Below are 13,657 nucleotides of genomic sequence, written 5' to 3'. Positions count from 1 at the left end.
AATCTTGTCCATTTCCCAAGTCTAGGCTTAAAAGTCTTTGTTTTAATCTCAGTATCTCTCCCCTCCTCCCCTGCCACTTATTTTTTTCATTTTTCTTGTCCTCTGTTCTCCCATGGTACATTCTTGCTCCTTGTTCCTTTTCCATTTATTGCATTAAGACTTACAGCACAGTTTGGGTTTTATGCATCTTTCCCTCCACTTAAGGATCAAGGACAGTGCTGCAAAGATATAACAAAGATTGCAGTAGATACCAGGTATTCTGTAAATATATTTTGGTTTGATTATATTACATTACCAAGTATAGACGAGTTTAGTCTAGGAGCATTACTTTAGCACTCTGGAGGTGAGAAGGATCACGTACAAATTGCTACATGTCTAGTATTTGTTTGGAAATTTTTCATGGAAATGAAGAGGACATTTGTTTCCCAGAATAGTACTGTACTTCTTTAGTGTAGATAACCCATCACATTGGGTTATTTGCAGGCATAAAGAGACAGACAACACAGCGCATTCTGTGGGTTAACTGGGGCACATTTGTGCTATCAGTCACAACTACAGCCTTCTCTCCTAGATGCTCTGATGTTATGTGGAACAGTGATTGGCTGGGTGGGAAGAAAGTAGGCAACCATCTCTCTTTGCCCTCAATGACACTGAGCAGCACAGGGTGGTGACAGATGCTGCAGGCTACTTACTAAAAAGTACTGACTGTTTTCTTCTTACTGCCAGAGTAAAATTCTGTGTGGGTGTCCACTTCATCAAGGGATGTCTTCCTGAGACTTGGGGGTAATTCCTGATTAAGTCACTCATGTTAATATCGTTCTTCTTCCTAGAAAATTTTTCTGGGAGATGTGAGACCCAACTCTGGTCAATAAAATATGAAAGAAATTTTGCTAAAGAAGTGACTTCATTCTTGAAGAGAGACACAAAAAAATCTGTTTGCATTTTGTTGTATCTGAAGGTGGGTGACACTTGGAGTCATGGCTCTTATCTAATGATTATTAACAGGTGCCACCGTTTGGACATTGCTGGCACCCTGAGAATTGAAAGCAAAAAGAATGAACTGGGGAACTTGATACTGTCACAGTGCTGGGGAAACTAGACTTTAGGGTTTTTATTATGTGACAAATACCTTTCCCTTATGATTTGAGCCAGCTGAGTGGGAGGGTTTCTTTATTGTAGCTGGAGCCACCCTGACACACAGGACTTCATGTTGGCATCAGGCACCTTGCTCAGGTGGCAGATGCTAATCATTGTTAGGGCTTTAGGGGACAAGCACATTATTTCTATTGCCTGCTTGAAAAATTGTGCTGATTTGTTGCTAGGTCCTGAATCTGTCATTTTTTTCATGGATCTAGTAATGTGTCTTTAAAATATAATGTGCATTTCCTTTGTAATAATTATCACACTTACAATGACTAATATTTATCTTCTTTACTAGTTTAAAAGCTCTATGAGGGCAGTGACTGTATCTGCTAAGAGAATTCCTATATTTATAGTAATCAGCTCAGAGCTGTCACAGAGGTGTTCAGCAAATAGGTACTCAGTAAGTATCTGTAAAATGCATGAAAGAAGGAGTAAATGAACACACAGAGAACATCAAAAACATTCTCCCTGCTTATGTCTATTGTTCACACCTCCCCTGCCTTGCCTTCTTACCAATTCAGGCCTACAAAGGTATGCTGTGTCTTGAATTTTAGGAGAAGAAACAGAAAAAGGAAGGACGCTGTCATTACAACTACTGTTTGCTCTCTCCCACTGAGTGGAAGAAAAGAAAGAAGTCTCAGAGGTAACTTACAAAATATTTTCATAGAGTAAAACTACAGTCGTCTCCCATATTGCTTACTAGATCTAAATATTATTTAAGAAATATTATTTAAGAAATATTCAGTTACACTTTTTAAGGCCTGGTCCCCTAAGTCCAGAGCCTCTGCTATTATCTCGGGAGACTTCATTTATTGTCTTCTGTGTTGGTGGATGTGGGAACCTGGAGAGCAGGGCTCCATATTGAAACCTTCAGGACAGCAAGATCCACAGCTCTTTCCTTTGATGTGAACCACGTCTGCACTAACCTCTCTGTTTAAAGCCAAAATGAAGCTTAGGAATAATTCAGTATAACTGAGCTGAGCAAAGATGTATCCATCAACTATTTTAAGTTCCTCATTTTTCAGATGAGGAAAATGAATGTTTCTGTCATCAAGATCAACCTTAGTCTTTTTTTTTTTTGTCCTATAATGTAATAAAGAAGTGAATGTGGACAGTCATATTCACTGGTAACAAAAAGGATATTTCCCTGGTAATGCTGTTCCAATTCGGTAGTCAGTGTAGCTCTTGCTTGGATGGAAGTTGAAAATGAAAAGAAGACCTGCTCTTTCAAAAGCAATGATCTTATTGCCTTCATGTTTTTCACTCACATAGGCCTGCAAGAATTAACACACACGTTACATTTAAATATTACCTAGATGCTGCTACAAGTACATTATTTTTCGTCTTTCTCAATAGTCTGGTTATTAAACCAAAAATGAGTATTTCAGAAAACTATATTTTTTGGAACATGTTACAATTTTGCTGTATCTAACTGTGAGCCAAGAACAGTCTCCAAAATTGTTTAGTGGAGTATACAAAGCTCACCAGCCACTTGCCAACCTCATAGCGCAAATAGAGAAATAGTGTTGTGGCTCAGGTTTTAAGTAAAACCATGGTACCTATACATACTACAAAGTGTTTATTTGTATATATTAGATCTACTTATAAGTGAATTTTCTGTAAGACTTTTAGTCTCCAGCTTAATGCAGTTAGGTACATAAAATTACTTTTCAAAATTTAATGTAACATTGTTATTTTAATGTAGTTTCTGAAATTATAGTTCTCTTAAACATTTTACATTTTTACCCAACTTTGTCAGATTCAATGGCAACCTAAAGTCAATTACAATACTTCTTTTTCTTAATAAAAAGATAAGGTCTGAAAAGAAATTACATCTGTAAACTCTCTTCTTTTATTCATCATCATGTATTTACAGTTGGCTGTGAAAAGCCTTTGCTTTTTCAACACCACCCTCACTCAGCCCCAGCTTTGAAAGGACTTATTGCCATGCATATCCGCAGCACCACTCTTGGTAATTTAGAAATGTGAACTAAAGCTCTAGAGTAAACAGGGTGCCTTTTGATATTCAACGTTGTTCCTATTGAAAAGGAGCATCATTTTGCTCTCTCTTCTGGAAATAGCATTACTAATAAACGTGATTAGGGCATTCGTGTCATGGAACAAATCTTACTGAATATATAAATACCTTTGTTCAGCCATTAAAAAAAAGACTCATAGACACCAAAGTAAAAACACATCGACAGTAATTTCAAACAGCCCCATTATAAAGTAAATGGATTATAAAAAGACTTATTATATGTTAATATTTGCCAGGAAAAAAGAAGCCTGTGTAAAATTTTCACTTGTTAATTACATTTTCTAAAATTTGTTGAAAACTGAGACATTAATTCCAGAGGACAGACAGGCTCATGAAAAATACAAAACAGCATGCAGGTATAATGGCATCTATTGAAATGACAAGTTAGAGACCACTAAAGAAGAAAAAAAAATGAATAAAGAAATTTACATGTTGTCAAAGTAGTTTCTTTATGACAGCATAATTATTTACATAAAAAAGTGTTCAAAACAATTAAGATGTTTCCACAGCAATTTCCAAAATGGGTTCCCTGCAGAGCTTTTATTGTTTATTTTAACCAATAAAAATACAAATTACTAAATTTAAACAATAACAACAAACAAACCAGGAAACTAAGCAGGGCATTATGTTTAAGATTTTCATTATCAATTGGAGAGACTTCAGTGACATGTTGTGACAACCTGAAGTATGGTACAGGACACTACACACTGAATAATAAAGTGCTGTTTAAAAGATCTGCATATAGATTTAAATTGGTTGCCATTCTAAGCATGTACCTCACTGTTGTCTAAAACATAGCATTCAGAGTGAAGGGCTTACCTGTGGAGCTGAAAGCCAACCACATCTTTCTTCCAATCTATTCATATCCCTGTCAAAATTATTTAGGAACTTGTAGCGAAGAAGGTCATCGTCAGTTAAATGAAACTGCCGTCTGGCATAATGGTAACTCTCATTATTTCCTTTTCTTGGGAAGTCTAACCATTCAGGATGCCCAAATTCATTACCTGCATTAAAAAACAAATGTAAGTATCACCTTGTAATATTAGAATTTCTTACTAATAATAAATAAATAATTATACGTTTTTAATGTTTTTTAAATTCAGTTTAGGCTATCATTTACTAGACCTGTGTCCTGTGAATGATACAGAGGTGTAGCTCAAAAATAGCATGGTCTAGCACAGGAAGTACCACATTTGGACTCAGAAGCCCAGGGTCCAGCTTCAGTTTGGCTGCTCATTACTTGTTGCACATCTTGGTTTCCTCAAGCACAAACTGAAGACAATTATCAATGTCATACTTACTTTATTTCTGAAATAATCTCTGCGATCTCAGAGTAATTTCTGAAATCTCTATTTCTATAATCTCTGAAATCTGTACAATGCTTGACAATTTCCAAAGGCTTTGTATGTAGGTTATTTTTTGATCCTCAGAGGAACTCTCTATTATATTCATTTCACAGATAAGAAATCCAAAGCTCTGGCCAGTTAAGAGACTTGCCCAACTTCACATAGTGGGAAAGCAACCATTAAAATTGAGTTCCTCTCATTAAAATCCAGTTTTTCCTACCACATCACATTAGGCAAATATCTTGTAAACTTCAGGTGCTAAGGAAACTCAGGTCATTACTTTTATTATGAATTTTCCGTATTTCTTTTTCAGATCTATTTCTTACTACTAGATGTGTACCTTTCATTTCAAGTGTGCCTGCATGCTTATGCTTATTCTTCTGTGTGTACAGCTGAGACCCCTGGCTAGGGATCTATATAATATTATCTCTCACTATAATGATCAGAACCAGAAACCCAATAAACGTAAAAAATAAAATAAAACAGTAACAAATATATGGTTTCCATTTTGAGAATCAATTTTAGATATTAGTCATCTAACCAATTGGTTCTTATTGTTACTCTTAAGTTCAATTTCTACTTTAAGCCTTCTTTTCTTTCCCTAAAAATTAAACGCTACTTTCCAAAATTTTCTTTCATGTGCTACAATTAATTATTGTTGTGATTTTCTAATTAGTGCTACAAACTTCTAATTAATGCTGCAAATTTCTACTTAATGCTATAAATTTCTCCAATGACTTAGAAAATATCATAGCCAATACAAATGTGTCCTACTTCAAATAACCTGCATATTAATATTATAATAAATAAAAACTAATAAGCTAGGATGTAATTCAAAATAATTTACTGCAGAGGTGCTTTAAATAGTGAACTTTATGCTAAGAAATTCTGCAACTTACATTTAACTTTTCAGGACCACATTCATCCAAATAAAAATATCATCCAAATAAACAGGTGTATAGCAGTTTCTTAAAAATTAAAGTGTCTACAAACATTTTGCTCAATTCAAATTTCAGTCTAAATGACAATATTTCTTATGATGTCCCCAGTGTGTCATAGCAGAGAGCCGACTTTATGAGGCAATATTAGGATGCTTTAAATTGACACAAGGAATGTCCCTCTGCTATATTTAAAGGTCCTGTCTAGGTCTAAAATCTGATTCACATCAGCCCAAGGTATACCCATGGCACAGCTTACTCCTTCAACCATGAAACTAGCAAAATAATGTACCTCCAGAATTGCAATTGGAGCAATCTTTACTGATAATGAAGGGACTTCCAGTCTGGGAACAAGTATATGTCCACATACCAATCCAAGGACTAGTGGGATTTTAACTAGTGGATGATTTACGAGAGACCAGAAATGCCATGAGGTAGCGATAGTATATTAGCCTACAAACTGGATCCAGGCTTCCTATAGGCAAAATACTTTTCTTTTGGGACAGCCATGGATCTCTGGGTTGATCCCAGTATTATTAGGCAATTCCTTTAGCCCTCTTCCATGGAGACTGTCACATCATTGTCATCATGATGACAGTAGAAGTAGCACATGCTTAATTTCTGTTTATTATGTGCCAGGCACAATTGTAAGCATTGCACATGAATTAACCCTATCTTCAAGAATTGTCTAAGGTAGGTAATATTATTATTTCAATTTTACAGATAAGGAAACTGAGGCACAAAGATGTTACACAGTAATTAAGGAGTTGGGCCTGTGAACCCAGATAGTCTGGTTTCAGCCCCCTGACTCTTAATTACTACTATAGCATGTTGTGCACAAGTAAATACTACGGAAACACAGGGCTAAGAATGACCAACTTCTCATACCTGGACAGAGATTCCAGGTATGTATCAGATGCACAAATGTATCAGAGTGAGAAAGTGAGATGTAGTAAAAAGTTCAGTTTAGCCACAAAATAAGACTTGTGGTAAGGAGATAAAGCAGGATCATTAGGCTGAACCGTATGCATTTTGTACCTTATATTGCAGGCATTAGGGAATCAAAGGCTATTTTAAAGTAGGGAAATGAGAATTCCAAATGTGTTTATTATTAAAATATCTCTGGTACCATGTGGAAAAAAGACTGGATATCAGGAAAAGTTGAATGGTAGGAAAACTGGTATGGAATCCAATGTATAACAGATGATGAGATTCTGTGGAAATAGAGAAAAGAATGATCGATTCAAATGGCATTTCTGAGATGGAAATAACAAGATTTGATGACTGGCTGACTGAATGGAGACAGTGAGGAAAAGGAAAGTCGGAATGCAATTTTGAAGTTTGAGTTCAGGAGGCTGAGTAGTGACAGCGTTAACTACACTAGAGGAAAACGGTGACAGAAAATTTGGGGTAAGAAGATAATGAGTTCAATTTTAGGCCTGCTAAATTTAAGACACGATGGATACATCAGCATCTGTAGATTTAGAAGAATGATAAAAATAAGGTACGGAAACTCAAGAGAGAATTGTAGGTGGGGAGAAAGAGTAATTTATAAAGCCTCAATAAGCAAAGATAATGAGAGCCACCAGAGAAAAAACGCCATGGCCAGCATACCAAGGAACTGAAGGCAGAAAGAAGCCATGTGAGGGAAGACTGAGAGCAATGGTTAGCAGGGTAAAGTGGACATCAGAAGAAAACACAGAAGGCTAAGAAGAGTCCCAAGGATGGTGGTCAGTAGCATTAAATGCTCCCCAAAAATAAAATCAGAAATAAGAACTTGCTACATGATCTCCCCTCTGATGCAGAAATACGAATGGTGTAAAGCTATGCTTCTCAATCTATATTACATTCCAGAATCACCAAGGAAGGCTGTTAAAAATGTTCACCCCGTACACCCAATGATATGGATACATTACTTCTGGAGTGATTACTAGGCTGGAATCTACAGTTTATCAACTTCTCCATAATATTTTGAAAGTAGTCAGTTATACAGCATGATGCCCATAGATGCAGATTTCCAAGTTAGCAAGACTTGGGTTTAAATCACAGCTATGTCACTTATGAGTGATGTGAATATAGGCAATTTAATCTTTCTAGTGCTCGGTTTCCTCATCTGTAAAATCATCATTCTGAGGAGAGAACCAGCTGCCCATACAGGTAACAAGGATGAATCCAAAGGGTTGCTAGCTATTTGGCTCTTCTTCATATAGGTTTTCATGGAATGGCCTTATTCCTTTCTTAAAGTGTTGAAGTTCTGCACAGATGCATTTATTCATATTTTAATAATACAAACATATATCCCAAAGCCAAGTATTAATGTGCTTTGAATCATCTACTGTTTTAGATCTTAAAAGACAGAATTGAAAATGAAAATTACGTTGTTATAAGACACCCAGACTGATAGGGTAAATCAGATTACTATGTTAGGAATCCTATATCCACCCTCATGGAAGCCTCACTATTCTACATGTTCACCTTGCAAAGCCTCTGAACAAGCTCTCAAAGGTTATTTGTAGTTTAACTGGCAGTTGATTATATACCACTTAAAATTAACATTTTAGGCACTATCCAAAAGTAGAGTTCTGCTCTGGCTAGAACACTCCTGGCACCTCATGACCTCCCCAACTCCCATTTCTTCCTAGCCTGCTTGAAAATGTGACCTGAGGTCACGCTGTTGCTGCTTGCTATATTTACCAACTGCCTTGGGTAGATTAATGAGGTGAAAACAACAAATTCATTTTCACTTTATAGTTTTGCTTGCTCTTCGTATCTTGCTTTGGTAGTGGAGTTTTCAATAGTACAGAAATGAATGGTGAGTTTGACTAAAACTATCAGAGGATGGTATTAACTCATCGCACAATCTGATTAAAAGCTAAGTAACTGCTCCCCAGGAAAACACGCACACACACACACACCCCATGATCCAGCCTCAGAGGGTTCATGGACTCCATAAAAATGTGAAATTACATTATTATCATTTATTTCTAACATGCCAGTGTGAAAAATTCACATGCTTATAATCTACAGCATAAATAATGGTGATAGGCTGCAAGTTGCCCCCCCACCTCGCCCAAATTCATATGTTGAAATATTAACTCTTAATGTGATGGCATTTAGGTGATGGGGCTTTGGGAGGTGATTAGGTCAGAAGGATTGACCCCTCATGAACAGGATTAATGTTGTTATAAAAGAGGCCCCAGAGAGCTCCCTTGTTTCTTCTGCTATGGAGGATACAGTGAGAAGGCAGCCATCTGTGAACCAGGAAATAGGGCATCACCAGGTATCAAATCTGCCAGTGCCTCGATCTAGGACTTCCCAGCATCCAGACTATGAGAAATAGTTTTTGTTGTGTAAGCAACCCAGTCTATGGTGGTTTGTTACAGCAGGACAAACAGGCTAAGATAATAAGGACTGAAGAGTAGCATAATGACAATTAAATAGGTTAGGCATGTAAATTATTCAGAAGCATATACGATACATAGTATGTGCTCAATAAATATTGACTTCTATTACAATGTTTTATTTTTCTTTTATTTATTAATTTATTAAGTAATCCACTCATAGAAAAATTTTTAAAAATCACAATTACACACACACAGATATTACAAAATAATCTGTTTTTCTTTTGATAAACATTGTATTTATTTTTGTCTGATCCACATCTGTATATTTATATCTATATCTATACTGATACCTATACATACATTCATACCTATCTACCAACTACCTACAACTTGTTTTTGAACAAAGATAGACGCGTATTACATATTATTTTGAAATTTAAAATGGGCATTTTGCATATCAATAAGTATGCATCTCCATGATGGTATTCCATTGTGGACCATGTAATGAAATTTTATTTAACCAATCACCTTAAGTTAGTAATTTTGACTTTTTGTAATATTTCTGTGTTATAAAAAATCAGGCCTGCCCAAAAAGAGCTCCTGAAGGAAGCACTAAACATGGAAAGGAACAACCGGTACCAGCCACTGCAAAAACATGCCAAATTGTAAAGACCATGGAGGCTAGGAAGAAACTGCATCAACTAATGAGCAAAATAACCAACTAACATCATAATGACAGGATCAGATTCACACATAACAATATTAACTTTAAATGTAAATGGGCTAAATGCTCCAATTAAAAGACACAGACTGGCAAACTGGATAAGGAGTCAAGACCCATCAGTGTGCTGTATTCAGGAAACCCATCTCACAGGCAGAGACACACATAGACTCAAAATAAAGGGATGGAGGAAGATCTATCAAGAAAATGGAAAACAAAAAAAGGCAGGGGTTGCAATCCTAGTCTCTGATAAAATAGACTTTAAACCAACAAAGATCAAAAGAGACAAAGAAGGCCATTACATAATGGTAAAGGGATCAATTCAACAAGAAGAGCTAACTATCCTAAATATATATGCACCCAACACAGGAGCACCCAGATTCATAAAGCAAGTCCTGAGTGACCTACAAAGGGACTTAAACTCCCACACAATAATAATGGGAGATTTTAACACCCCACTGTCAACATTAGACAGATCAACGAGACAGAAAGTTAACAAGGATATCCAGGAATTGAACTCAGCTCTGCACCAAGTGGACCTAATAGACATCTACAGAACTCTCCACCCCAAATCAACAGAATATACATTTTTTTCAGCACCACACCTCACCTATTCCAAAACTGACCACATAGTTGGAAGTAAAGCTCTCCTCAGCAAATGTAAAAGAACAGAAATTATAACAAACTGTCTCTCAGATCACAGTGCAATCAAACTAGAACCCAAAATTAAGAAACTCACTCAAAACCGCTCAACAACATGGAAACTGAACAACCTGCTCCTGAATGACTATTGGGTACATAATGAAATGAAGGCAGAAATAAAGATGTTCTTTGAAACCAAGAACTAGAAAAGCAAGAACAAACACATTCAAAAGCTAGCAGAAGGCTAGAAATAACTAAAATCAGAGCAGAACTGAAGGAAACAGAGACACAAAAAACCCTTCAAAAATTAATGAATCCAGGAGCTGGTTTTTTGAAAAGATCAACAAAATTGATAGACCACTAGCAAGACTAATAAAGAAGAAAAGAGAGAAGAATCAAATAGATGCAATAAAAAATGAAAAAGGGGTTATCACCACCGATCCCACAGAAATACTATCTACCATCAGAGAATACTACCAACACCTCTATGCAAATAAACTAGAAAATCTAGAAGAAATGGATAAATTCCTCAACAAATACATCCTCCCAAGACTAAACCAGGAAGAAGTTGAATCTCTGAATAGACCAATAACAGGCTCTGAAATTGTGGCAATAATCAATAGCTTACCAACCAAAAAGAGTCCAGGACCTGATGGATTCACAGCCGAATTCTACCAGAGGTACAAGAAGGAACTGGTACCATTCCTTCTGAAACTATTCCAATTGACAGAAAAAGAGGGAATCCTCCCTAAAACATTTTATAAGGCCAGCATCATCCTGATACCAAGCCTGGCAGAGACATAACCAAAAAAGAGAATTTCAGACCAATATCCTTGATGAACATTGAGCAAAAATCCTCAATAAAATACTGGCAAACTGAATCCAGCAGCACATCAAAAAGCTTATCCACCATGATCAAGTGGGCTTCATCCCTGGGATGCAAGGCTGGTTCAACATACGCGAATCAATAAATGTAATCCAGCATATCAACAGAACCAAAGACAAAAACCACATGATTATCTCAATAGATGCAGAAAAGGCCTTTGACAAAATTCAACAATGCTTCATGCTAAAAACTCTCAATAAATTAGGTATTGATGGGACGTATCTTGAAATAATAAGAGCTATCTATGACAAACCCACAGCCAATATCATACTGAATGGGCAAAAACTGGAACCATTCCCTTTGAAAACTGGCACAAGACAGGGATGCCCTCTCTCACCACTCCTATTCAACATAGTGCTGGAAGTTCTGGCCAGGGCAATCAGGCAGGAGAAGGAAATAAAGGGTATTCAATTAGGAAAAGAGGAAGTCAAATTGTCCCTGTTTGCAGATGACATGATTGTATATCTAGAAAACCCCATCGTCTCAGCCCAAAATCTCCTTAAGCTGATTGGCAACTTCAGCAAAGTCTCAGAATACAAAATCAATGTACAAAAATCACAAGCATTCTTGTACACCAATCACAGAAAAACAGAGAGCCAAATCATGAGTGAACTCCCATTCACAATTGCTTGGAAGAGAATAAAATACCTATGAATCCAACTTACAAGGCATGTGAAGGATCTCTTCAAGGAGAACTACAAACCACTGCTCAATGAAATAAAAGAGGATACAAACAAATGGAAGAACATTCCATGCTCATGGGTTGGAAGAATCAATATCGTGAAAATGGCCATAATGCCCAAGGTAATTTACAGATTCAATGCCATCCCCATCAAGCTACCAATGACTTTCTTCACAGAATTGGAAAAAACTACTTTAAGTTCATATGGAACCAAAAAAGAGCCCAGATCGCCAAGTCAATCCTAAGCCAAAAGAACAAAGCTGGAAGCATCACACTACCTGACTTCAAACTATACTACAAGGCTACAGTAACCAAAACAGTATGGTACTGGTACCACAACAGAGACATAGATCAATGGAACAGAACAGAGCCCTCAGAAATAATGTCGCATATCTACAACTATCTGATCTTTGACAAACCTGACAAAAACAAGCAATGGGGAAAGGATTCCCTATTTAATAAATGGTGCTGCGAAAACTGGCTAGCCATATGTAGAAAGCTGAAACTGTATCCCTTCCTTACACCTTATACAAAAATTAATTCAAGATGGATTAAAGACTTACATGTTAGACCTAAAACCATAAAAACCCTAGAAGAAAGCCTAGGCAGTACCATTCAGGACATAGGCATGGGCAAGGACTTCATGTCTAAAACACCAAAAGCAATGGCAACAAAAGCCAAAATTGACAAATGGGATCTAATTAAACTAAAGATCTTCTGCACAGCAAAAGAAACTACCATCAGAGTGAACAGGCAAGCTACAGAATGGGAGAAAATTTTTGCAACCTACTCATCTGACAAAGGGCTAATATCCAGAATCTACAATGAACTCAAACAAATTTACAAGAAAAAAACAAACAACCCCATCAAAAAGTGGGCAGAGGACATGAACAGACACTTCTCAAAAGAAGACATTTATACAGCCAAAAAACACATGAAAAAATGCTCATCATCACTGGCCATCAGAGAAATGCAAATCAAAACCACAATGAGATACCATCTCACACTAGTTAGAATGGCCATCATTAAAAATGTCAGGAAACAACAGGTGCTGGAGAGGATGTGGAGAAATGGGAACACTTTTACACTGTTGGTGGGACTGTAAACTAGTTCAACCATTGTGGAAGTCAGTGTGGCGATTCCTCAGGGATCTAGAACTAGAAATACCATTTGACCCAGCCATCCCATTACTGGGTATATACCCAAAGGACTATAAATCATGCTGCTATAAAGACACATGCACACGTATGTTTATTGTGGCACTATTCACAATAGCAAAGACTTGGAACAAACCCAAATGTCCAACAATGACAGACTGGATTAAGAAAATGTGGCACATATACACCATGGAATAGTATGCAGCCATAAAAAAGGATGAGTTCATGTCCTTTGTAGGGACATGGATGAAACTGGAAAACATCATTCTCAGTAAACTATCACAAAGACAAAAAACCAAACACCGCATGTTCTCACTCATAGGTGGGAATTGAACAATGAGAACTCACGGACACAGGAAGGGGAACATCACACTCTGGGGACTGTTGTGAGTTGGGGGGACGGGGGAGGGACAGCATTAGGAGATATACCTAATGCTAAATGACGAGTTAATGGGTGCAGCAAACCAACACGGCACATGGATACACATGTAACAAACCTGCACATTGTGCACATGTACCCTAAAACCTAAAGTATAATAATAATAAAAAAAAGAAAAAAAAATCACCAGTCTTTTAAATGTATCTTTGTACACCTGTCTGATATTTCCCTAACATAAACTGAATAAATATAATATCTGCTCAAAGGTAAATAGCAGATATTCTAGGATCAAACATTTCCCAAGTTTTGAACACTGCTCATGATTCGAAGATACAGGCACAAGTTAGTAGATTCTCTTGAAAATAATTTTCAACACAAATT

At 36.7% G+C, this 13,657-nt stretch overlaps 1 protein-coding gene across 1 annotated transcript in view; it reads right to left on the bottom strand.

Annotated features, from left to right (window-relative positions):
• Positions 1 to 13,657, bottom strand: part of GBE1 (1,4-alpha-glucan branching enzyme 1) — a 277,012-nt gene that overhangs the window by 42,920 nt on the left and 220,435 nt on the right. Inside the window, exons 13-14 of the mRNA XM_003255144.3 lie at positions 4,001 to 4,185; positions 2,287 to 2,417 (exon numbers count right to left, since the gene is read on the bottom strand). Of these exons, the coding sequence (XP_003255192.1) occupies positions 2,287 to 2,417; positions 4,001 to 4,185 (316 nt within the window). The remainder of the gene's footprint in view (positions 1 to 2,286; positions 2,418 to 4,000; positions 4,186 to 13,657) is intronic.

The sequence above is a fragment of the Nomascus leucogenys genome, chromosome 21 (genome assembly GCF_006542625.1).
Source record: "Nomascus leucogenys isolate Asia chromosome 21, Asia_NLE_v1, whole genome shotgun sequence".
In the NCBI taxonomy this organism is placed as follows: domain Eukaryota; kingdom Metazoa; phylum Chordata; class Mammalia; order Primates; family Hylobatidae; genus Nomascus; species Nomascus leucogenys.
The sequence above is the reverse complement of the archived record's forward strand: the minus strand, read 5'-3'. Positions and strand labels throughout refer to the sequence as shown.